Source organism: Phaethon aethereus (genome assembly GCF_964289735.1).
Source record: "Phaethon aethereus genome assembly, chromosome: 23".
Taxonomy (NCBI): Eukaryota; Metazoa; Chordata; class Aves; order Phaethontiformes; family Phaethontidae; genus Phaethon; species Phaethon aethereus.
The window spans coordinates 2330712-2356707 of NC_138599.1; the positions used below are offsets into that span (position 1 = coordinate 2330712).

At 39.6% G+C, this 25996-nt stretch overlaps 1 protein-coding gene across 1 annotated transcript in view; it reads left to right on the forward strand.

Moving 5' to 3' along the window:
- The window catches only part of CBL (Cbl proto-oncogene), a gene marked incomplete at both ends in the record, with an annotated part of 39976 nt that overhangs the window by 8165 nt on the left and 5815 nt on the right, over positions 1 to 25996 (forward strand). Inside the window, 9 exons of the mRNA XM_082009965.1 lie at positions 16036 to 16182; positions 17529 to 17685; positions 19196 to 19317; positions 20335 to 20472; positions 21287 to 21374; positions 21926 to 22057; positions 22461 to 22664; positions 24319 to 24450; positions 25571 to 25948. Coding sequence (XP_081866091.1) covers positions 16036 to 16182; positions 17529 to 17685; positions 19196 to 19317; positions 20335 to 20472; positions 21287 to 21374; positions 21926 to 22057; positions 22461 to 22664; positions 24319 to 24450; positions 25571 to 25948 — 1498 coding nt within the window. The remainder of the gene's footprint in view (positions 1 to 16035; positions 16183 to 17528; positions 17686 to 19195; positions 19318 to 20334; positions 20473 to 21286; positions 21375 to 21925; positions 22058 to 22460; positions 22665 to 24318; positions 24451 to 25570; positions 25949 to 25996) is intronic.

Below are 25996 nucleotides of genomic sequence, written 5' to 3' on the forward strand. Positions count from 1 at the left end.
TATGGAAAAGGTTAATCTTACATATTTGTCTAACTGTTGGCAGCAGATCTAATGGACAGAGATATACAAAATATACATTTGTAACTTTAAACTCGTTTCAGGACTTTGGAGTAGATGCTGATTAAAAAAAGAACAAACTGTGGAAAAAAGTGAAAACCACCCAGTGGCTGAACATAGTTGCTCTGGGGAGAATATGTGGTTAACACCCTGGCAACTACTTGCTTGAATTACTGGGGGGAGGTAGAGAAGTGCTGGCACGTGTTTCTGGTATGATATTAAACGGTGTGTAGCATATTCTGTAATATTGAACTCCAGCAAGAGATTATGATAGTGGCTCCAGAAGGCATTGTTAATGCTGTTTTATTTTTCATTGACAGTGTTGAAGAATGAATTAAGAAATGGAAATTTCTTTTGGGATTGTTGTTTAGCATCATTTCTTTGTGAGATGATAAGACTTACTGTTAGAGTTTGTTTGACACAGGGTTTGGGGGGTGTAGATATGGCATCTTCAAGTGGTACATTTGCTTCTTTTAAAAATTTAGTTATCTGTATAAGGCCTTCAAGGATTCAATTCAATGTAATGTGTAAACTCAAAAGATAGATGTGATGATATATCCACCCCAATGGCCTTGGGAGAATGTGGTTACTATAGTCACAATTGGCTTGTTGCAGGTGAGAAGTGGGTTTTGGGAGGTGCTGCTAGCTGGAATTTTCAGAAAGTGTAATAGAAGATAAAGGATGTAACAAGTGTGGGGACAAAAGAATTCATTCACCTGGTATGTTTTGCAGATGAGGTGATACTTAATGGAAAAATGAGCCACAGTACATAAAGCACTTTTTACTGCAAATCATAGAATAGTTTGAGTTGGAAGGGACCTTTTAAAGGTCATCTAGTCCAACCCCCTTGCAATAAGCAGGAACATCTTCAACAAGATCAGATTGCTTAGAGCCCTCAGAATAACTTGATTAAACTGATTAAAATTAATCTCTGGGTCTTCTAGAACTGGTCATTTTCTTGTATCATCCTTTGAGATATTAACAACAGAGATTATCATTCAAGACTGATTTTTACAGTGCAGCGAGTCACTCTTAAAATATTTTAAGTAACTTTTATCTTGAAAATGGTTTTGTGTCTTGCTCCCATGTAATAGTGCTCTAGAAAATAATATCTTATAAAATAAGATATAATAAGACAAAATAACTCTTACTGTTGCCTCCAGAAGTAGGCTAAAATGCTATATGAAACCCTTTAGAATTTATCTGTGGTATTTTGTGATCTGTCCATTGTAACTATGGAACATCTGATGAGTAAATGATAGCTATGTCAATCGTAAGTCCAACATCTCACCTCCAGTCCCTTGTTTTTTCAGAGAGAAGCAAAAAGAAATAATTCCGGAGAGTTAATCATCCTAGTTAGTTTGTAGTCAAACTAATTGACAAAAGTGGGTGAGGGAAATCCAAATCGATAGATGTCAACTTCAGAAAGAGTTTCCAGTAGAGGTTTGCTTTTTCACAGCAGTGATGGGGAATTGCTAATTGTACCATTTATGAATAAACAGCTTACCAGGGAAGCAGCTGTGGTGACACTTGTAAACATAAATATAAAAACAGAATCACATCCTGGCTAGCCTCATTACATCTTCCTTTGCTTTTCACTTAGCCCAGAAAGCAGCAGTTACTGTTTTGTCATAAAGGGGAAGTATCAGGCACCCTTTTCCTGGTGCTGGTAATGAGCATGTTAACGTTCTCAATTCTCTAATCTATCACAGAAAAGAAAAAGGTTAGAGTAATCAGTGCTTATGGTTCATATACCAGTTCAAGAGATATCTGCACAAAGAATGGCACTTTTGGTTCGGCTAGGGATTCTGCTAAATGCCGCACTTCCAGCGTCAGGCTTCATGGCTGTGTGAGCTTTTGGAACCTGCTCACTTTAAGTGCTATTTGTTTCATCTGAAATTTAGTTAAATGAATTTTTGCTATAAATGCACCTTTACATTTAAAATGTATGTAATTATTTCAGGTGAATAAACTTAAGACATTTTCTCACCTTATGAGGAGTTGAAGAAAAATACTAATTTTTTCTTTTATAAAAATTAATGAATTCAAATATTCAAAGTGTGGGAGAAGCTTTCTGGAAGATTGTCAGCAGCCTATAAAGCAAACAAATATAACCCAAATCTGGTATTCGCTGGAAATGTACTCATGGCAGTGTGTGTGTATGTATATATTAAAAAATCTGTTTTGCTCTTGATCTCATGCAGGTTTGTGGCTAATGTTAGTCTGCAGTGTTTTGAAAACATGGCTTTAAAAATCTAATCCAGTGTACTGAATCATCATTTTGTCTTGACTTTTTCTGACTTTTTTTCTTCTTGTTGTCCTTGAAGCTTCTTTCTTCCTGTCTTCCAGATTTAGCATTCGTTTTGTTTCCTGTTTTGTATGCTCTAACTTTCCTCCCCCAAATGTCTTTTGATGTAGAGCAAATGCATTATTTTGGTATTTGCATAACTCGTGTGAAAGCTGTGCAGGTGTTTGCTACTAGCAAACAGACCAGTAGTTAGAAATGACTGAAGTCTCCCTTAGATTGTAGGATCAGAATTGTCTTGATCACTTAAGCATCAACCTTCTATTTTTGTTATTTCTAAATTGCACTTTGTGTATTTCCTCTCAAACTTTTAGAGATTCTCCAGTGCGTTCATCCAAGTTGGACTAAGGCAGAATTGGAGCACCGCTGTGGAGAGCACCATGTCTGGTAGCTGCTTGTGCTGCTTTGAGAGTTTGTAATAGCTGCAAGATGTGTGTCATCTAGCATTGACGGGTTTGGTACAGTGTTGTGTATGTGTTTAGAGTAGACTGTGTGGGAGTATAATATGGATGCTAGTTGGTGTTTGCTGTAAGGTAGGCAGTTTGAAGTCCACTAGTACAAAATAAGATTGCAGTTGCGTATTGAACGCTTAAAGGTGTTTTTGTGAAGAGAACACACACCTTGATGTATTCTCTGACTTTCAAACTACAGTAGAGGAGCAGAAGTGCTTCAAACAGGGTTAGGAAAGGCTTGTGTGAACCCTTGCTGTGCTTACGGATGTGGGTGAGTGTTTGTTCCTTCAGTTTTAAACTAGTTGCAGTCATAGAGTTCTTAAAAGTGAATGCAGCTCTCCTGCGTCATACCTTAACCATCAGCATGCTGAAAGCATCCTCCTGTTGTGGCGAACACCACAGTTACTGTTTTCATCCAATGCTATGAAAACTCAATGGCTTCCTTTCTTTTCTTAGGACTGTAATAGCTATTTTGTCTCAACACTGTGATTTTGATGTATAGTCGTTCAGATGAAATTGTTACTCTCTTGCATAAACGGATACTGTGATTTTCGTGAAGACAACGCGCTTATTTTATTAGGAGAGCTTTAAAGATGCTATTTAAACTCTGCTTTAGCTCACTTCCATATCTGTTTAAAAATTAATGCTGTTGAGAGTGCTTTTAAAGCTAGTATACACTTCCTGCCTAGTAAGTATATGCAGTAACTTCTAGTTACTCTGTAAAGACTGAGTTTTAGAAAGTAAGCTGGATTCAGCTTGGTGACTTCTGAGAAGGTGTGGGTTTTTTAGTGGAGATACTATGTTGCTCCTCTGAGTTTTGACAGTTTAAGAGCTTATTTGGATTGTCCTTGCTAATAGGTACGTTGGTCTCTAAAAAGAAATTATATATTTGGGGTTCTGGTAAAATAAAATTGTAACATCTGCAGGCTTTGATATTGGATAGTATTTCAAGAGTTAATCATTCTGGATGTTTTGTCATATGCTTGCAGTAAGCTAAAGGTAAGTCATTCAATAATTGGTTGGTTGTGCTGTAGTAATTAACAGGTATTCTTGAGGCTATACACATTTCCAAAGCTGTTTGGTTCCTGTTCTTATAGATCCACAGTGCTTTCTAATGCAAAAGGCATTTTAAGACTTGTCACTTGAAGCTTAAAAAACAAAACAAAAACATACTCAAAGGTGAAGTTTGTAGCCTATATAGCTGAAACAATGCAATAAAAGAAATTCTGTAGAGTGTACTTAGCAGGCCTATATACAAAGGAGAACGGTTTACCTGTTCAGCACTGAGTAGATTGCTATGCTGCCTACAGTGGTAAACAGGTGACTTCTCTGACCCTGTAAATATTGTAAATTTCTTGAGTTTATTTTTTAACTAGTGATAACAAAAAAATGGTTAAACATACATATTTTTTCCTGCAATGTGATGATTCCATTGATTCATAGTGCCATTAATGCTAATGCCACAACTGCTCTGAACATGATGGACTTGCCTAAGCTCTTGATTACAGTTTCATTTAGAAGCTCAGTGGTTATGTTGGAATGTTTTCTTTGTTTTTATTGCAGAAAGGTTTTATTTCTCCAGACCTCTTACTTGCATAGAGGAGCTGTCATTTGTCAGCTTTCCCCACCACATAAATTACTTATTGCAGCAGCTTTTTTGCAGTTGTGTAAATAGATTATACTTCACATGGCAGGGCAGAAAAATAGCTTGCTGATCAGTAGACAGGGAGAGGAATTGTCTGTTACTTGGGAAAGAATGAATTAGGATGAAGAGTCTGTTTTTCACCAAGGAATTGAATTTACTGATTATGTTAAAACAGTCTATTATGAGGGAGAATTCAGGAAATTTCTTTTCTAAATAAAATCAGACCACTGCAAATGTTTCCACATTAGAATCCAGTTATGTAAGCTGGAGGGTGGGGGGTTAGGTGAAAGGCTGAGGAGAAGTAATCACTCAGGATGTGGACTGGATGTTTAAGAAGTAGCACAAGTTATTTTACTAGTTCAGCTTGCATGCTCGGGAAAGCAAACTTTTTACAAAAATAACATGTCTGTAGAGGAAAAAATGGACTTAGACAGGGAATATTGTAAACCCTCTTCATATAACACGGAGTTGCAAAAAAGGTTTGGGAAGCTAGTCCGTGCTTAACTGTCATCTTTCTGACAGTAGCCTTATGGGATGCTGGCTCAGCAGGATTTCACATTCTTCTCTAGCTCCAAAGTGAAGACTTATTAATTTACACAGGAAAAAGCTACCAATATTTAATGTCTACTGGAAATGACCATGCATATCTCTAACGGGGAAGGAAATGCATGAAGAAGAACTGGGGCGGGGGGGGGGGGCGGTTGGATTTTAAAGAGGAAAATGTTGGAAAAAAACTTGTCCTAAGCCATGAACCAGAAAAGCCTTCTGGAGGGAGGGGGTGGTTAGTGCTCTAATCTCATATTTTAGAGTGCTTGCACACACTCCTGTCCACTGAAAAAGAAATAGTATAAAATGCAGGACTCAAATGGTGCATGGTGTGTGTGAGTCCTCTTTCTGTCACTTCCTTCTAATACAGCTAAGACTTTTTTCTTTTTTTAACAAAACCAACTAGTGTGAAGTCTACATCTGCATTTAAATTAGAACATCTTAAAGAAAAGAACAGGCTCCAAAGCTGCCCACAAGAAAGGGTTCCTTGCCAGTCTCCAGCATATGAACACTAACTGCTTATTACCCAAGAAGAAATTAATTATCATTTAAATGTTTTTGGAGAGGAATGTGAATTATTTCTTTTTAGTTTGGCTTTAAATTGCTAGCTTAGGTGATAGTTGTGGAACTTAAGTAACACTTAGCATAACTGGCGTAAGCTTGCATGTATTTTAGTGTTCTTTCCGTCAAAAATTGGACCACTGTCTTGAAAATCAAATTATGGATAAATGTAGGATTTCAGATTATTGGATAATGAGGAAGTAAGATTTTTATTATTCTTTGCTCTCAGCCTATACAATTGTAGGGTTTTATGGAAGGCTAACTCTGCAGACTTGACATTGTGGATGGAAGTGCAAGTGTGTTATTTAGTTGGCAGTAATTATCATTTGAAATGTGGATATATTTCTCGATGCTGGCAAAAATGTGTTACTGCTACTTGGCACCAATGTATCGTTTCTTGGGTGCTTGGCTTGTGTATTAAGGGCCAAGATGCCATGTTTTGGATTTCTGTTGATTTGAAGAAGTCTGCAGTCATGGCCCTTTCAGACAGAAAACAGATTGTGTTTTGGTGTGTGAAAGCTTTTCTGAACTATAAGATAGTGTTGAAAAAAGACCCTTCTTGTTAGAAGGTACTGAATAAAATTAGGCCAGCTGCTTCACAACACTTTGAAGCAACACCTTCTGTGGTGTTAGTGTCTGAACTTGCTGGCTTTGCCTGGTTTCCATCTCCGGAAGGTGGAGCAGCTGGCTTCGAGTTACGTGCCACCCACAGCTGGCTCAGTTAATGTGACTTGCTGTCTGCTACCCACCTGTAGAAAGGACTATAAAATTACTGTAGAGGATGAGTTGGTCATGGTAAGTGAGTATGGTGTGAGGGGGGGAAAAATGGAGATCTGTAGCCAAACTCCTCAGCCGGTCAGCTGCAGGCTCGGCAAGTACTACCATTAGTTGCAATCCTGGAGTCTGAAGCTTGAAAAACAAACATATGCTGGAGCTTTATGTTGTACTGGAGTGTGTATGTTGTAAAATATCTTGGGTTTAGTATTTTGAAAGGATGGGAGCTGGGAATTAAATGATAGTGCTTACAGATCCTTCTGTTAAGGAATCCCCCAGTGGTGTTGTGATACCCAAGTCAGTTTTGAGGTGGCTGAAGATCAAGGGTGAAATATGGAGTCTTCCTTGACTTGGAAGGAGGGCTTTTGTACTTTGTTTTTCCCCTTATCTGTAGCAAGTAGCCCCTGAAATATAAATTTTCACTCCAGTTCAGAGAGCCCAAATATAAGTATAATGAGCAGTGTTCTTCTGAGCAGTAAGTTTGGCTGACTAGTCCCTTGAATGTGGTAAAAGAATTAGTCTGTTACCTAGATGAGAGGTTATCCTTTATCTTGTCAGTCCTCCGAATATATGGTGAGCTTTTTGAAGACAATTAATCATATCAAATGAATTATTCTCTTTAAAGTGCTTTCTATAATGTTTAAATCCAGAAAAATAAGTGGATTTTTAGCCTCTTGCATTGAAGGAAATCTAGCTTGTTAAAAATATAACATTAGCATTTGTGCCTAGAATAATAAGCCCAGATCCTTTAAAGGTCAGTAGGCTGGTACTTCTGGTCAGTATGCTGGACTGTGGTGTCCTTTTCTGTTTCAGATTGGTCACATCCATTTGCATAATGATAGGAGTATGCCAAAGTTTTCTGGTCATTTGTGGCCTGCAATATGTTTTGCATGACACTTTGATTGGCATGCTCTATTCACAGAACTCAAGGTATTTAAGTATATATATAAAGTTAGTCAAAAAGTGCTGGGATTCAGAAGACTCTAAGGAAACATGTATGTTTTGTGTAATATTTCTGTCCTATGATATCTGAAGCACTGATAAAGGAATTAGCTTGTAGAATTTCTTGCTTCTTTAAAGCTACAACTGGTACCATTTAAAAAATTTATAAGGGAAAGAAGTACTGCATGCAGAGAATGCTTTTTGCTAGTTAACTGTTGCATTTTTGGCTGTAGACATAATTGGTAAAAAAGGGGGAGGGAGGGAGTAAAGGGAAGCTTCACAGCAGTCACAATTGTTCTACATAGATTTGTTGCAGTTATTGAACAGGATAATCACCTAATGCAGTGGTTGCAGTGATTTCTGATTTGGCTTTGTGGGGGCCAGCTCAGATGCAATGTCTTATAAACATGGCAGTTTAGCTTCCAGATGCAGTTAGATGTGTGTTCTGTGCAGGAGCTGGCACGCTGGTGTGTGCGGCATCCCCCAGTGCAGACCAGCTGCTCCACAGAGGAGGCGATAGTGCCACCCTGCATTCGGGTTATTTAAGACTGCTGTTGAGAGTATGTAATGGAAGTGGGATTAGACCTAGAATGGACCTAGTCCTGTGGTTTATGTGTTCCCATTCCCATTTTGCTGTTTTGGTAAGTGAAGTCTTGAAGCTGCAGAATTAACCGGCCTGTTTTATAGTGAAACAGTGAAGTGTGTAGCTCTTTAAATGGAAGAGTGTGAGCCGAACATCCTGTAAACAAGAGGTGATAAACATGTTATGTGTTTGTTTCCTTTTTCTCAAAGGTTGCTGGGGTGAGCTAGTCTACAAAATCAATGTAGTATTAGCTGATGCTGTAAAATTCTATAGTACAAGCAATTAATTTGCTGACTCTAAAATGTCTGGTTTGCTGTCAGTGTGCTATATTAGTTGTCCTACGTACGTACTGTAAAAGTTTCACAGCAGTGGCCCAGCATAACTTTGTAAGGTGACTCCTGTTGAGGCAGTAATAGTTAAATGGAATTTCATTCACTTCCTGTATTGCAAGTTTTGTTGAAAGTAGTTCCGCTGTTTCTATTTTTAAAACTCATTACTGCATGTAGAGGACTCTGAAACTGTCTCAGAGTTATAAAAGACATCTTGGGATCACCTCAAGCATTTCAACTTACTGCTTGTATACATAGGCTGGAGTTTTATGTTAATACAAAGAGCATGCAGAAAATGTCTTGCTGGTGTGGTAGCAGGATGTAAGATACAGTTGTTCTTTCTGCAACCAGGTGCAGCTGCCTGTCTGCTGAAATGGGGTCTAACTGCTCATGTCTGGTGCATAATTTGTAACATCTGAAAAGCATGTGTAGTATGATAACCTCACACCTTTGTGGTTTCTGAAAGGTGCATTTGACTTGTGGCAGACTCATTAAAAGAGCTGGGGGGTTTTTTGTTTGTTTTTTTCTCTTAAATCTTCAAAATATCAAATTGTAAAACATAAAGTAGTTACAGGAAAAAATAAAGTTTGGCTGTTTGCAGGACCTGAGACCTGTGGTTTTGAGTTTGGTTTGGTTTTTTGTTTGGGTTTTTTTTCCCTTAAGTACTGGAGCTTGCATTTACCTGTAGTGGATGCTAACCCTGTCAACTAAACATCATCTGGTGGCAAGTGTGCAATTCCAAAGTAATCCTAGAGTGAGATGGCAGGAAACTTGAATTTCCTTAGTTATGATTTTTTGCAGTAGTACTTAGTAAGTAGATAGTATTCTGCAATAATGAGCACACAATAAGGAATTAGAAATTCCCTACCTGTAATTCTAGCTTCCACCACTTTCTCCTTCTGTCCTTCAGCTGCCTCACCTGTAAAACAAGGTAAAAAAATTAATATTTTTTCCCTCAGAAATTGTAATATGATTTCGTATTCAGGAGAATGTTGAATTCCTGAAGGAAGCCTTATCCATTAGTAGGGTTGAGGTGTGATTTACAGAAAAGCAAGCATTAATTGCTCAACTACTGAAATAATTATAGTGTGCTTGCAGCTCTGCATGTCATAAACTTACATGGTGAGCCACTGGAGACATAAGACTGCAATACCACAGAAGCCATTTTGGACTGAATTCTTTAAAAAAAAAAAAAAAAAAACAACAAAAAAAACCACAACAACCAAACAAGTTTTCAGCAGTAGCAGTGAATAACAATACAGCGATTAGAGTGTGTTTTTTCCCCTCAGTTTAACTGAGCAATTGTCTTATTTCCAAACCACCAATTTGTCATTCTCTCACCAAATAGATGCAGAATTTCTGAAGAAATTAAGTGGTGCATCTGACTTGTCCTGGGTGAACAAGTTAATTCTGCAATTCTGAGAGGACAGAAGCAATTAGAAACTGTATCTGTTCCTAGGAGCCTCTGACTTTCAGTCAATGGGTTTAGTGCTAAGGTGTCAGATACTCCCACAACCTCTGCAATGCTCTTTCCCTTAATTTTCCATTAGAATAAATAGGTATACTTTTTAAAAAATGCTCTGTGGTCATTCCTCCAGTGTATTGAGATTCCATTTCTTCTTGTGAGCTGCGTTTTTGGGTCATGCTCCTTTAAACAGGCAAGTTGACATGTAGAGAGGGGCGTCTGTTGAGTTTTGAATAAGACAGCTTTAGAGTAACTTAGGTCCTCTGATTTGAATTCTCTTAAATTCAAATTGAATCTTCATTGTTGATGTGTAACTTTAGCCAGTTTGGTGCCAATTTTATGAAATAAAGTATTTTCTTGAAAGCATCTTGTAATGAATACAGTTGAGTCATATTCAGCTCAATGTTGTTTTGGGGCTAAGGTGGAGGTGTGGCTGTGTTTGTCTTAGCTTCCTGTGAAGAATCTTTGTTAAATGCAGCCTATTCTTAGAGAGGCTGAACATTATTTGTTAAAAACCAGTGTTTACAAGTGTAACTGAAGTCAGTGGGAGTGCAAATACAAAAATCCCTTTGAAAATTCAGTCATGTATAAGAAATATGTACCCTAACTTCCCGTAAGTGAAGCATTTTGTAGTTGGTTGTCTTGTGTTACAGCTCTTAATTCCTCTGTGCAACGGTGTTTGTAGCATGCTTTCAACAGAACTAGCTTTACAGACGTGACAGTATGTGCATGTCAAATTATGGCATGTGAGCACAATATTGTGACTAAATTATCCAGTGGGTCAGTCTCCTTGTTATGTGTGAGGAACAAAATTATACTGTGTCAGTTGGTTAGCTGGGAAGTAGTTGAGAAATATTGAAAGAAAATTAAAACATTTTAGCTGGCAGTGGCAGAAATGGTAGTATTACATTAACATTGCCTTGAGGTAAGAAAGGTATTTTAGTTATGAAGTGCATTAGGTGCTGTATGACTTTGTAACTTGAATTAATTTAAGTAATCATGTCAACGTAGCTGAAAGAGGCAACACTCTGATTAAAACCATCCTGTTATTAATGTTTTTTCAAGACTGAGCCTATATGGTAGAAAAACACTTTTGTCCAGCAAACAGGAAACTGGAAAAGAAAAATCTGCTATAGGTCTGGGGGAGGCAACAGCACCAGAAAACCCAGCTGGGGCCCGGCCCGTGGAGGGGCTGCAGCAGAGAACTGTGGTGCAAATGGAAGTGCCTGCTCGACCTTTTGACTTCCGCTAAGATGCGTGGAGCAAAAACAGTCATGAAGCAGGAAGGAAGTAGCGTAACCACAGCGGAGGGGGCACAGAGGAGGGAGGACGAAGGAACATGCTTGTTCAGCTTGCAGAGCTGCCGGCGGGCCTGGCCCAGCCTTGGGGAGCCAGCTGATTAATGAGCACTGGGCAACTGAAGAAACAGTTTTGCTTCATCCTGGTTTTTCTTCCCCAAAACGGTTGCTTGAGAGCTGCATTTTAAAGCCCTGTCAGTGTCAAGGTAGCGCAATTTTACAGGCAAGTGTAATTGGAGGTTCTGGTGATGTTTCTGGCTTGTTAAAGAAATGGTTCTCTGTTAATAACATTGTGTGTGTGGAAGGAGTAATGCCTTCACGCTGGAACTGCAGATGTTTCTGAGTAAAGTATTTGGTTACCATATAGAGTGGAAAAATACTTGGCTGTCTAAGCTTTCACTTTTTACGTATGTCATTGATTCACTAACAATAATAAGCTGAATACTTCGCATATATGTGTGAAAGCACTCGCAGAACGTGAAATCCTACCTAAACCTAGCTGTTGCTCTGGATCTGGACCTAACCGCTGAACCAAAACATGCTGTAGATTTTCGTTTGAAGCTGGTACAGGTGTTGCCTTCATCTCAGTTGCTAACAGTAAGGAGAGCCAACTGATGTGGCCTGTGGTCCCTGAATAACGTTTTCGAAAGTGCCTGTATGATGTGTTTAAATTCCATCGTCTGTCAATGGAATTTAGGTGCTTAAGTCAGTGGTTCCCGAACTGTGGTTTGCATACCTCTGGTGCAACTTTTGGTAACTGTATTTGCCTTCATTACTGTGTTTAGTTAAAGTTTGCAAGAGGGCCATCATAATTTTTAAGAAACATGGAAGATTACTAGAGGTCTGTTGCCAGAAATGTTTGGGAATCTCTGGTCTAAGTCACTTAAGTGTTCTTTGAAAATATTACCCTTTTTCTGGGAGAACTCTTGTTTCTGTTTAGTTGAGGCAATGGAGATGAGGACAGTTGCTGATGGTACTGAAAATAAAATACAATCATAATGACTAAACTTTGATATACCAATAAAAACATTTGTTATAATGGCAAACATTTATTTGGTCTGTATTAATTTACAAATGTGTAACTTGGCTTGTTAAAATAAAGGAGTGCACTCTTGAAAGAAAATGTCCTTTTAGCACAGGATTGGTAACTAGTTGCTGAATGTAAAAGCTGGTTACTAACATAAAATATTCTGCAATTTGCTGCTCTTTGTTCACTTCCTGTGTTTTTCCTGTTATTTACCTAAAGTACAGCTGGATATTTGTAAAAAAAATGATGTTGATCTTAAGAATTGAACATTTTCAGGTATTAGAAACTTTTTTGGAAACGGAGTCCCTGAATGTATGTGTGCGTAAAATCATTTGTTTATCCATCCTTAAGCCTGCGGAAGTTCTTCTCTCGCTGAAATTATGTGCTCAGCTGGGTGCAAGCACTTTGTGAAACAGCTAAGGGAGAAGACTGTTAGGCAGAAGTGATAAGCAACTGGACACAGGAATGTACCTTTGTCATCTTGCAGTGTTAACTGTTGCTTTGTTTAAACCACTTGTTCACTTAGCTTCTTGTTTGAGGGTCAGAAGTGCATTAGTGCACTTGCCTCCTCATACACAAATTCTCACACTGTGCTGGGCAGCAGTAGGTGAGTATATGCCTGAAATGAATTTCCTTCTGTCTACCAACTATTGTATACATTCATTTCAAGCATACTTGGAACTCTTTCACCAATAGGACATGATTTTTCAAATTGTAAGAGTGCTAGCAAGTCAGTGCTAGCTTGTACCATGTACCTGAACACCTTTAGCATTGCTAACTTTGTGGAAGTCACCTGGCATTAATACATTGCTGTGAGATGCCACTTTACCTGCTAAGATGGCACACAAATATTGCACACTAACCCTTCAAGGAAATAATTCAGAATTTAATTCTTGCCAATTACTTCCATGTTAGTAAAATAAAATTAGCAGTTTTAGCTCAAGCCTCCATTTTTATAAACTTAGTAAAAACAAATGCTATGTCTTTTTTGCGTGAGTTGTAGGTGGTAAATGATTTGTAATAGCATGGTGTTTGCTTTTTTACCTTGCACAGCCATAAACTGTCATCTTTTTCTGTCACTTTATGGAAGTGAGAACTTTCAGAAGGCAGCTTGGGGAATAAGCTCCATAGCTAGAACCTTTGATTTGCAGTTTTTCTAGAGTTTGTCAGCCAAAGGCATTGCAGGGACAAGGTGGGAACCTACCCTCTGGAAGGAGGAAGGGAGCTGGAGTGTGACTTTAGTTACATCATTTTCTCTGTAGGATTAGCCAGTGCCTGTGCCTCAGAATCTGAGCCTTCACCTGGTAAATGCAAAGTTGCTTATCTCCTGCTGGAAAGAGGAATACACAACTTTGAATTACTTAACGTTACACTAGGATGGGGAGATGCACAAACAGATACTACTGATACAGTAACACCATGGTTTTGTACTGCTGCAGCTTCTTTATGTATTCATAGATCTAGGTCCTCAGCCACTGATCTTCATAAATATCATTATGATCACTTTGCTGTTATGATACAACTTAGTTTTTCCTCACACAGGATCCTGTATAGGTTTTTTTAAGACATGCTGAATAAACCTTCCTAAGTGTGGAAAGTGAGGAATTACAGTAGCATTCTAAAGGTATTACAAAACTGCAAAAGCAAGATGATTGGAAATCATGATACACTGATAAGACAAGGAGACTTTGACAGCCCCTCTCTCTGGAGGCTGGTTAACTGGCAAAGAGTGGTGAACAGCAAAGCTTTTCAGTCTGTGTTTATAGAATCAAACCACCAAATTGTATAGCTGTTTTAACTGTGTAACGCACCCAGTAGAGAGCTGCTGAATAGAGCAGACTACAGAAGAGCATCTGGGTGGTTTTACATAAGTAATGTTTTAGAACACCTATTGTTATCGGACATGTATGAAATGACAAAAAACAGAATCCCTTGGTGTATAGCTGGCACCTTGTCTAAACAGTTTTAGCAGCTTTCATTGCTGAGACACAAATTAAAATGTAGTTGAATAAATAAGGGTAAGAGAGGAGGTCTGCCATCAAAGAAGATTTATAGTTTTGAGTCCTGTATACTTTCTCGTCTACCCAGACTGTACCATAGCATGAAGAAAGGGCTCATGTGCAGCTCAGTAAATGGTAGAATATGTGTCATGCAAAGTAGGTAATTTCCAATTGATTTTAAACTCTGTGAAAGTATAACATGGAGCTAGAAGACCTAAGCCCAAATGTATAGGGAAATTTTTGCAGAAAGGCTGGAGGCAATTCTGTAACCAGGCAGATTGACAGGATAGGTACTTCAACTAGGAACAGCATGTCTGAAGCAAGTGGTATCTGAAAAATGTCCAAGATTAAGTAAATTGGAATCAATACAACTAGAGTACTAGAAATTGGTGAAAGACTGAAACTGGGGGGAGATTAGTTTGATGTCAAACACAGCTGTCTTCAGGGAGATGACACACTACAATATAGCATATGAGAGAGCTTGGAAAACAAGGCATTAAGAAAATACTATGTGACTGGGGATGCTTCTACCCACTCTCTAAATGGTTCAGTATTTTGCAGTCTGCAAAATCCATGTTGTTCAGTGTCATAACTGAGTCTGTACAATGCCTAGGTGATAACCTCAGTGGTTGATGCAGCCTTCTGATGAGCTCTGGTCTGTTGACATAACTTAGAAGTTGTCCTTTCCCACATGATACTACTTCCTCCTTTTACCTTCAAGCATGTGATGTGGGGGTGAAAAAAAACCTCTGTCTCTTTTCAGAAACTCCCGTTTTCCTAGCATCTAGAGAATGTAATGGAGTGGAGGAGAAGAGAGTCATCCTTTCTGTGGCTAAAGGAATGAGGTGCCACTAGTGAATAGATTTCCCGCCCCCCCCATCTACGAGTAGAAGACAACCTCTCTAGTGTGTAATAATGCTATTGTTTGACTCCTAAGTAGGAAGACTTATTTTGGTATTCCTCTACTGCTACAGGCATTGATGTTTTGAAGTACCCAAGCTAGCTCTATTTCTGCATAGCACAGTTACAACATGGAGCTTACCTCCTTAACATAGTCGCAGGGAAGAAGCAGTCCTGGGCTGCAGTATGTACTGCTAGAATTTGATGCCAATCCAATGCTAGTTTCTTGTGAAGCATGTAACCAAAAATGCTGCCATGTCCTCTCTGCTAGGCAGTAGTCCTCCTGTCTTCTATTTCTGGAAATCTTTTGCACGTTGACGAAATCTGAAGCAGACAGTATTTCTTACCTTCTCCCACTTTCCCTTTCCAGTTTAGAAAAGAGCATACCCTGATGCGCTAGATCACTCCTGATATATGAATGTCATCAGGCAGAGAAGGGATTTGGGGTACCAACTTGTAATTCAAATTGAATAATTACTAAACGCAATATGGTTGAGCACCCTGACCATCAAGCTTCTGTATGTGTAAGTTACTACCATTTTAGAAAAAAAACCTGCAGGTGTTTTGACCTTCCCTTGGGAGCTGGACCTGTTATTGGTTAAGACGTTCTCTGAGCAAATCTACTCTGTTGGGACCCTCTGGAGACTTGGAAAGACATGCAGCTTACATGACCCAAGGCAGTAGTAGTTTTATGTGCTTTCATAAGGAGTTTTGAGACGCAAGAGCAAAGGAATCGGTCAGAAAACGATCAATCAAAGGAGTCGAGCAAAGGAGTCGAGCAAAACCATCAGGTTTTGGCTCTGATTATGCTGTTACTTAATATGTCAGGTCTCAATATTGGTTTTGGACATATTCTGTGAATGTATTCCTTGGAGGGGGTGCCTTGGAAATAACCTGCCCACCTCAAAGAGGTTATGCAAGTTAGTCATTGTGGAAAATGTCTTGACAAACGCAGACCTTGTTGATAAGTACCATGTGATGGATGTGTTCTGAATGCTGGGTAAATACTTGAAAGGCTGTCCCAAATAAGAGGAGTTTTCTAGGCTGGGATGCTTCTTGAATTGCAATAGGTACTACTTCTGTTTTGTTCAGAGTGCTACACCACGTCAGTCTTTTCTAAAAGAAACGCTTGTTTTTGTGGTCCTCTGTAGGCGTAACCTGACAAAGTTATCGCTGATATTCAGCCATATGCTGGCAGAACTCAAAGGCATTTTCCCAAGTGGACTTTTCCAGGGAGACACGTTCCGGATCACCAAGGCAGATGCTGCAGAATTTTGGAGAAAGGCTTTTGGTGAAAAGTAAGTTTCTAACTGTGCTTAAAAATGGACATATGGGAATAAATGGCATACAGCACTGTGTATTTTTAAAAATTCTGTTTTGCGGTTCCGAAAGGACTTTGTCTGGTTAATCACACAATGGGAGAGACCTACTAGTCATTTAGTCCACTCTCTGGGGTGGGATACAGGATTATTCCTAAGTTATATTGCCCAGGTCTTTATCCTGCCTTGTTTTAAATGTGTCAAGTGATGGGTCTTTCCCCACTTTCCCTAGGAGACTCTTGTACTGTCGCAGTTTCCCTCGATTATTCAGCTTAAATTTTCCTCTCCTTAGTTTAATTCCTTAACTTGTAAGTAAGCTCCACAAACTATGCAAAATAATCTCCTTTCTTCTTCCAAAGGTTACCATGCCCCTGTATTAGTTGTCCTTTAGCAAAGTCATTATGTTAAATTCTTTTTCATCTTCCCTCCAATTAGTCTTTCCAATCACTTTGTCACCTATCTTCTGGCTTCTCTGAACTTTTGTCACTTTGCGTAATGGCTTTGTTAAGGTAGAATGAAGGAGAAAGTGAAGTGCAATGTATAGTTGCGTGGAAACTGTTGAAACGTCAGTTTTAATTTTTGTATCTAATGAAATGCTGACTAAATGAACTGTAGAGGTGTCCACAGCAATGTTTGATGCTTAAAGTTAATAGAATTGGGTACTGCTTTCTAACTAAGGTAACGAAGATACTTCACATAAAGAGTTTAATTAGCAACTGTCAGAACAACAAACAATGATACATTTACTCATGAATAACACGGTTGTCTGAAACGAGGCATGTTCTTTCTATGTTTCTATTCCACTTGATATTTTAAAAGAAGGAAAATATTCCTTTAAACAGGAACCTCTGTTTTGGCTTCTGATTATCTTACTTCTCCATTTAATACCTCTTTAGAGTATTGTTTGCAGCCTTTTAATTTTTTTGTTTTAACTGGCTAGACCTCTACTAAAAGACTCACACTGTTAACTGCTTTTTTACCAGCTGCAACATTACAAAATTCGTATCAAATGATGGTGTTGTATACAGCCTGGGGTACATACAAGCGTTGTTACGATAGGACTGCAGAAAAAGAGAAAGGAGAGGGCACAACTGGACTTCAGATTCCAAAATTTTGCATATGTAGAGAAAATTGTCTAAAGTTCATTTCACTGATAATTTCCTGCAGTACCAAGAAACCTTGTGCTTGCATAACATGAATAAATCTCTTGTGGCTACTTTTGATTTTCCTCTCTTCTTTTATCATGACGTGCATACTCACCAAAAAAATGTATAATGTGTGGTCTTCAGACATATCACATTTACAGATGGCTTGGTTTTCCCCAGGACTATTGTACCTTGGAAAAGCTTCCGTCAGGCCTTGCATGAAGTACATCCAATCAGTTCAGGGCTGGAAGCCATGGCCTTGAAGTCAACGATTGACTTGACGTGCAATGACTACATTTCAGTATTTGAATTTGATATCTTCACACGACTTTTTCAGGTAAGAACTGAGGAATGTGAATCACTTGAAATGTGTCTCAGTGCTTCAGGTTAGACTCTCTTCCCAGGACAAACTGTATTTTACACACTAAAATTACATTATTTATGCTGTAAGGGATTTGGTCATCTTGCCCTTCATCCCTAAACAGCTCTAGTAATATTTAGGACCCTATATTGCAGTAACAGTGTGTGATACTTGTGGTTGTAGAAGAAAAAATTGTCTAAATACAAACTGCAAATGTAAGACACATTCAGTATCCTCCCATGAATCAGTTTTTCCTTTTCAAAAGCCACTTTCAGACTGAAGTTCTGACACAACTTCTGTAAGCCAGGAAATGTGAAGCTTAGTTTATCAGTCTGTCTTTTCTTGTCCTTTCTTGTCAGATTTATTTTCCATGGGGTTTTTTCAGGATGTAGCACAAACATGGAAATTTGGGCTTCCTGCCTTTTGAACTGACACAGCCAGGATGTTGTGGACATGTCTGTGTTCTGAGCATGAGAAATATCTATATTACTGAAATGATGTTAATAGTAGGTCATATTCTAACCCACAGTCTTTAATAGTGCTAAACTCAAAAACACAGCTTCTGATGGTGCAACTGGGTATTTAAAAGAACACTTACTTCTTTGGCTCTGACTTGCCTTTTCCCGTGTGATAGGGTGGGTTGTAATTAAGATATGTCTAGATGAACAATTCCAATGTTCGGTGTTGCAATGTAGCTGATCTCATTCAGTACTTTTTCCCACTATAGTACATAAACAGCAAGTTAAGAATTGCTTCAATTTCCAAGAGATGAAAAGTTCTTAGGGAGAGTTACTATCTTCTTTTAGACAAGTTGAGAAATTTGGAAAAATGGGATGAGACTTAGACACCCAAGCCGTTCTCAGGATTGAGAGCTTTCAGACTCTTACGACTTTTTGTACATCATTTTAAGGAATATTTAACATGTATATGCTGGTTTATTTATTCAAATCTTAGACTAGCCAGTAATCCTTGCCACACCCAAGTGAGGTTAGGTGGTTAATAGTCAAGCATCTTACACACGGTGAAACTGAGACAGAGAAGGGGAAGTCACTTTCCTGAGGCTATATAAGAAGTCGGTGTTAGCGATCAGACTAGTCATGGTTTCTGGTCCTGTGCATAATCTTATTAAACTCCTGTCTTTATCCCTGTTTCAGGAATGAGTCATTTTTGCGGCAGAAGCAGCACAAATTGGTAGCCACTCTTGAGCTGTCGTTTTTGTGACCTCAGTGACTTCTCCCTTGGCATTTATTAAAGGAGTTTTGATTAAGGTCTATCTTAGGTGATGTTTTTATCACCGACAAGAGAGAAACTCAAGTGCTAAGGCTGGTGCATGAGAATGTAGGGTTTAGTTCCTCTGCTGGATTTATGGTGGGATAAGAAGCCTGCTGCTTTAACTGAAGAACTGATACCTTTGATTGAGGAATATTGTATGTGTTGATACCTCTTAGAAGTGCATGGTTAATATATTTCTTTGTTGTTTCTATAGCCATGGTCCTCTTTGCTCAGGAACTGGAACAGCCTAGCGGTGACTCATCCTGGTTATATGGCATTCCTAACGTATGATGAGGTGAAAGCCCGGCTTCAGAAATTCATTCACAAACCTGGCAGGTTAGTGCTTGGCAGCAGCGGCTTTTTTGATTGTTCTTGCTAACATTGCTGACTACTGCACTGACTGAGGAGATTGGGTTTATTTTGTCTTCGTCGTCCTTCCTCAGAAATTTAAACTGTGAAAAAACCCTAGCTCACCCTGTATTTGGAAATTATCCTTCATGTGGTGACTTGCCTCCTGCCCATCCCCACAGTTGTCACAACAGCTCCCTCAGGCATAAGCAGAACGCAGAGACAGACGCTGACAGTGAGCCTAAACAGCGGGCTGTTTAGGACCGTGAATAAGAGAATGTATCTATAGGCCCCATAATGTTCTGGTAAAAACTGCATAAAACCAGTAGAGCTGAGCGGATTGCAGCCCCCAGAAGCAGTGTGTATGTTTGAAGCAAACTTCAGACAGACAAGGCAGCTGACCAGTGTTTGTACTGGCAGAAAGCAGCCATAGGAGGCAGAGTAGGCTGCGAGGTAATGCTGCAGGCTGGGTGGACTTCAGAGAGCGTGGGGGGCAACACATGCTTCTGCAGGGGCTGTGGACCTGAGCAGTTTCGGACTACCTAATGTCCTGGGTAGAACTTGGCCCAATACAACAGGGCTAACAGATTTTTCTTTACGCAGGAATGGCCAAGCGTTCATTTCTGGAAGTTGTTACTATACTGTTAATTCTGTACTGGTTTTAAAAATGGAAAACTTGTGTAGTCTTTTTGTTGGGGGTTTTTTTAAAGTTAGCTTGAAACAAATTATTTTAAGGATGCTAACTTTTCTTGCTCTGGATTCTGGGTTTTTTTTCACCTGGAGGCCAGTGCTTGGATGCTTTTCTCACTTCGTATCAGATTGCAAGGTTCTCTTTTGATCTGCCTGGGGGTAAATTGAGGAAACCTGGTATAAATCATCAAGTTTTTCCTACTAGTTTTTATTTGCTGTCTTGAGATAGCCAGAGAAAGGCTGCCTACTTGACATTTAATCTTTTCTGTCTGTTCCAGAGCAAACTGAAGTTTCTTTTCCTTTGTGTGTTTTTAGTTATATTTTCCGATTGAGTTGTACACGACTCGGTCAGTGGGCCATTGGCTATGTCACTGCAGATGGGAACATTCTTCAGACAATCCCGCACAACAAACCTCTTTTTCAAGCACTGATTGATGGCTTCAGGGAAGGCTTGTAAGTAGCTTTATCAAAATAAAGTTTTTTGCCCCTTTTCACTGTGAGTTTGTTTTGTAAATCTTAATCCTGCAGTGAGGTCTTAAAGTCAGTTGAATAGTAAAACGTACCCTCTGGGTTCATCACACGTTATCTGCTTCACAGGAGAGGCAGCATGTTGCAGAAGTCAAGCAATCACTATTGACATCACTGAGCCCCTTTTGGACATCCCTCAGCTCTTCCTTTATATTTAGACCTTGATTCAGCAAAACAGTGTATCATGTGAATAGTCCCCTTGATGTCAGTAGAATAATTCATATACTTAACTTGAGAATACTGTCGGCTATCTTTTGCACCAGAGAGCTGTACTGCACTTCACAATAGCAGATGATAGATGTGCACCTGTGTTTCCTTTGTCATAGATTCTTTTCCATTTGAGTCCTTAATTTGAGCCACTGCAACTGATACTATGATATCCATTTTCTTACTCTGAATATTAGAGGTTCACTATAGGATGATTTAAGCGTAGTCTGGGACCATAACATCCTGTTTAAAATAAAAATTGCTGCCAGGAAGGAAGACAAGTTTCTTTTTATTTTTAAGAGTGGCATGTTTGGTTTTTGTCCAATAGTAAAATTCTTCCAAAACTTATTTTGAATTCAGAATACCTTAAATTCCCACTCCTTGCTTCTCACCCTCATTCTTTCTTTCTTCCACTATCCCGCAAAGAAACCTTATATGTGTGTTCATGTGTGCGTGTATGTATGGATGTGTGTATATGCACATATAGAGAGTGAGTTGTTTGGTTTTTTTTTTTCCCCCCAACTGCTTACAGTTATTTATTTCCCGATGGCCGGAATCAGAATCCTGACTTGACTGGCTTGTGTGAGCCCACACCTCAGGACCACATTAAAGTTACACAGGTGAGCAAAGTATTCTATCCCATCAAACTTGCTTGCCTTCTTTCTAATTTCTAGCCTCCTTAGCTGTTTATACAATTCTGTCATACTTGGTATCCCCAGGGCTTGTTTTTAAGGCTGATGTATTGTATTTTACAGGAGTTGCAGAAATCTTTGAATGGTAGGAATGGGCAGAGGAGATTGCAAAGGTTAGGTAAAGCTTTAAGCAGGGCTCCCAGATTTTAAGATTTTTTTTTTTTTAAAAAATGTTCTGCCAGATATTCATTCTTCTGTGCCATCCAGCATGTCTTGAGCCCTGCTTTCCTAAGCTGTTCTTGGGACACCTAAAAGAAAATCTGGAATAACTTCAAGCCAACTTTTTTCAGCACTTGACAGATGTATTTAATACATAAAATTATAGTGAAATCTTTGCAGACTTCTGTGGTTCTTTGCACTGTGTTGTTGTGTGTGGAATTTGTTTTTTCCTGCAAATCTTATGTTGCGTTTCTTGTAGCTGTGACTAATCATGCTTGTTATTTTACAGTATCAACCATGTCTGTCTGTCTTTCCCCAAGGAACAATATGAATTGTATTGTGAGATGGGCTCCACATTTCAACTGTGTAAAATATGTGCTGAAAATGACAAGGATGTGAAGATTGAACCATGTGGCCATCTGATGTGCACGTCCTGTCTCACTGCGTGGCAGGTGAGGCATTGCCTCTTGTTAATCTCTCTCAGTGAAGCTAGTTGCTTTTTTACAGAAGCTGTATATTCTCTTCTCAAAACCATCCAGTTTCCTTCAGGTATGGAGGTAAGATAGTGTAAGCTCTGCATCAGTGCCATCTTCACCAGCATAAGGAGAAGCTGGTTAGATGCCTGATCTCTTAATCCAGGAATACGCAAGAAGTGCGAGGACTTGCTAAAAAGCTTTTTTTTCTACTTCAGGGGGAAAATACTCCCCATAATTGTAGTACAATTTGCCTCTATCTTCCTCGCAGTTGAAAGGTACCTGCCAAAAAGCAGGTTTAAACTTCTTTCTATATTAACTATGTGTTTATAATTTCTGCATCATAGTGGCTGTTGTAACAGAACTCTTCTCTTCCCTGAAGGAATCGGAAGGCCAGGGTTGTCCTTTTTGCCGCTGTGAAATCAAAGGCACAGAGCCAATTGTAGTAGACCCATTCGACCCCAGAGGAGGAGGAGGATTATCACGGCAAGGGGCAGAAGGAACTCCCTCACCCAATTATGACGATGATGATGATGACAGAGCTGATGATTCCCTCTTCATGATGAAAGAACTCGCTTGTACAAAAGTAAGGTCACCAGAGCATGTGCTAGTAGATGTGGCAGTATGTACAAAGACTGCATATTCTCCATCAGTTTTCTGTGGTCTGAGTGATTTGTGCATGTGAGGGTTGTCAGACCTCGTAAGAGGAAAGATTTTAATCAGTATGGAAAATGGGGATTTAGGTTCAGTTTTGTCAGTTCAGTTTACACTGTCAGTTCTGTTAAGCAACGGTGATCACATTTTGAAATCTTTGATCTTCCATGGGTTGTCTTGAAAGAATCCTTAGAAGGTTGAAAAGGCTGGCTTGACCTATTGGAATGTAAGATCTAGGTTTATAACACTTTTCTGCATGCTTAGCAATGCTGCATTTGATTTATTAGCCATAGTTCACCCATATCAGCAAAAATTAATCCATTTTCCCAGTGATGAATACAGCCAACCAGATACAGTCTTCGCAAGGTCCTGATGACTAACTGGGTAGAGGGCAGGCTATTTTGCTGAGGGAGTCAGTTTGACTGTCATTTTTTTATATCATGTCTGATAAATTTGTATAATAAAGGTATGATAACTCTCTGCCATTAGTGCTGTTGCCTGCCAGGAGATGTGTACAAGACAGGCATTCTTTCTGGATCCCTGCATGGTTGTTTTTTTTTTTCTAAAAGCTCATTGCTGCTCTTGCATATCTGCATTTAGCATTGTTTTACTGCACAGGGAAGTGCGTTTGAATTTGGCTTGTATTTCGTAGTTGAATTCACTAAGTGAAAGGCATCCTCTACACTGGTTTACCTATGGTCATATTTCTCTTTAGCTTCCACCCCGTGAAATAGTGGTAATAAGTAAAGTAATAAGTAAAACTTATTCCTGGAGGTAGTTTTTAATATACATAGCTTGGGGAAGCAAAGCAATTTCCTCAGTGTGACATCCTGTCATGGTTTGCAATAGGCTAGTACTCTGTAATTGTTGGCATTAGTGAGTTCAAACCTGTGTAAAGCTTTTCAAAGTTAGAAAGCAGTAGCCTTGCTTGTAAAAAAAACTTTATGAAAAAGAGAAGAACAGGCACTGTTCTGATTTCTTAAGTGGAAAAACAGCTTTCCAGGGACAAAAATGGAGGTTTTGGTGCATGCCAGTGATTGCTGCAACAGCCATGACACTGTAGTCAAGGTAGTTTGCACAGCACTGCCTGTAGTGGTAAAGAGGTTTTGCAGCATATCATGCCCTCTTGTGTCGAAAAGAAAAGCAGCGTGCTTCTGCTCAGGGCCCAGTAAGGCAGGTTTGTTACTCCAGGAAAACAGCTTGTCTTTTATTGTGCTATTGCTAAGTGTGCATTTTCAGTTGTGTGCTACAGCTAAGCCCATCGGTGATCTTCAAAGCTTGCTGTAAGTCAAATGCTGTTGTGCTGGAAGCTGCCTCCGGTTACTGTTGTATGGTTGTTGCTAATATAGTAATTTGTTACCAATAGTGATATTGAAGCCAGTACAAGCCACAGAGCTTGAAAACCTCTGCAGAGAAAAGATGTTCTGCTGGATTTTGTCACTTATTGATCACAGAATCACAAAATCATCAAGGTTGGAAAAGACCTTTAAGATCATCAAGTCCAACCATCAACCCAACACCACCAGGCCCACTAAACCATGTCCTGAAGTGCCACGTCCACATGTTGATGTTCCCTTTCTTTTCAGGTCGAGCGTCCTCCTTCTCCATTCTCGGTAGCTCCACAGGCCATCCTGCCTCCCGTGCCACCACGACTGGATCTTTTGCAACAGCGAGTGTCCAATCCACCTGGGGCTTCCAGTCCTGGGACCACTTCAAAGGTCAGACACACTATTTGCCCTTTCAGCTATGATTTTGGTGAGGCAGGCAGGAAGAAGAGCATTCTGGTGAACTGTAAATGTGATATCTCTAAGTACTTTCACAACAGACTTTTTCTTCTTCCTTTCCTGTTAGGCCACTTTCTGTCCATTCCCCACAAAGGCCTAGTCTGTCCTGAAAGCAAATGCTTCCTTCCGGAATCCATGGTAGGAGAGTCCCTTTTTGCTGTTTAAAGGGCCTGTCTTTTTTTTTTTCTTCACATTCATCCATGCAGTTGCTAGAAAGAAGCTGGTCCTCAGCTGAAGTACTTGCTCACTTAGGGTGACTGGTGTCCTTCAACAACCAAGTTATTGATATTACCAGTAACTTCACTGTTTTTCAGTCTCAGCCACTACTGCCTATGCCCTTTGGAGCTGCGTTTATGGGCTTGTGTTTTGTTCTAGCTAGCAGGCAATATGTGGGAAGGTGTCATGTTCCTGACACAAATTTTCTTTTCTTCACAAATTTTTCCATCAAGCTTTTTTTTGGATAGAAAACTAAGGAAGGAATTAAATGTGTGTGACTGGAAGACATAAGCTGGTTTTCTAGCAGAAGGCAGTAGTGTGATCTTGGTGGCATTTGGTCGTTGGCTGTTGAGATAGGCAGCGGTTCTTCAGCTGGTTTGGATGGAGTAATGAAATTATGCTTGAAAGTTCAGGCAGAAGGAAATACCAATTTCTATGAATATTCATTGCTGACTGAATGTTAATTTTTATAAATAACCCACAATTGAATCATTTTTTTAAATGACCTTTGTTTGGAGTCCAATCTAATGCTACTGTGTAAGCTCTTTTTTCTTCTTCAAGAAGAAGCAGCTCTTTTTGTCTTCTGGTGTGTTTAGTGCCTAGCTGTAGCTGCATGTAGTTACTGTGTTACCTCTTCAATCCTTTAGAGAAGGTGTCTCTGGAGGGTTAACTTGTGGAGATGTGGAGAGTTATCTCCACATCCTTTGAGATAATTTCTTGTAAAAATAGATAAAAGGAAAACCAATACTCTCCCTTCTGCCACTGTTCTCCTTCCTTTTTATGTTTTGTGGCTAGACTGCCTTTGTTAATCAATATTTTATGTTCTTCCACCTTCCAGGCTGCACCTGGTACTCTTCACAAGGATAAACCTTTGCCGATCCCACCCACACTCAGAGATCTCCCACCGCCACCACCTCCAGACAGGCCACATTCCATTGGGACCGAAGGTCGACCTCAGAGACGTCCTCTGCCCTGCACGCCAGGAGACTGTACTTCGAGAGACAAACCACCCCCTGTGCCCTCCAACCGGCAGGCGGATCTGTGGCCATCCAGGCCGATTCCAAAAGCCCCATCTGTAGCTCTCAGCCCTGGTGACCCTTGGGCTGGGAGAGAACTGTCCAACAGGCACTCACTTCCCTTTTCCTTGCCCTCTCAGATGGACTCCAGGGCTGACAGCCATCGGCTTGGGAGCACACTCAGCCTGGACAACCCAGCGGTGGGTAGGCCTATTGGAGGTGACGGTCATATGTGAGGAATTAAGTCT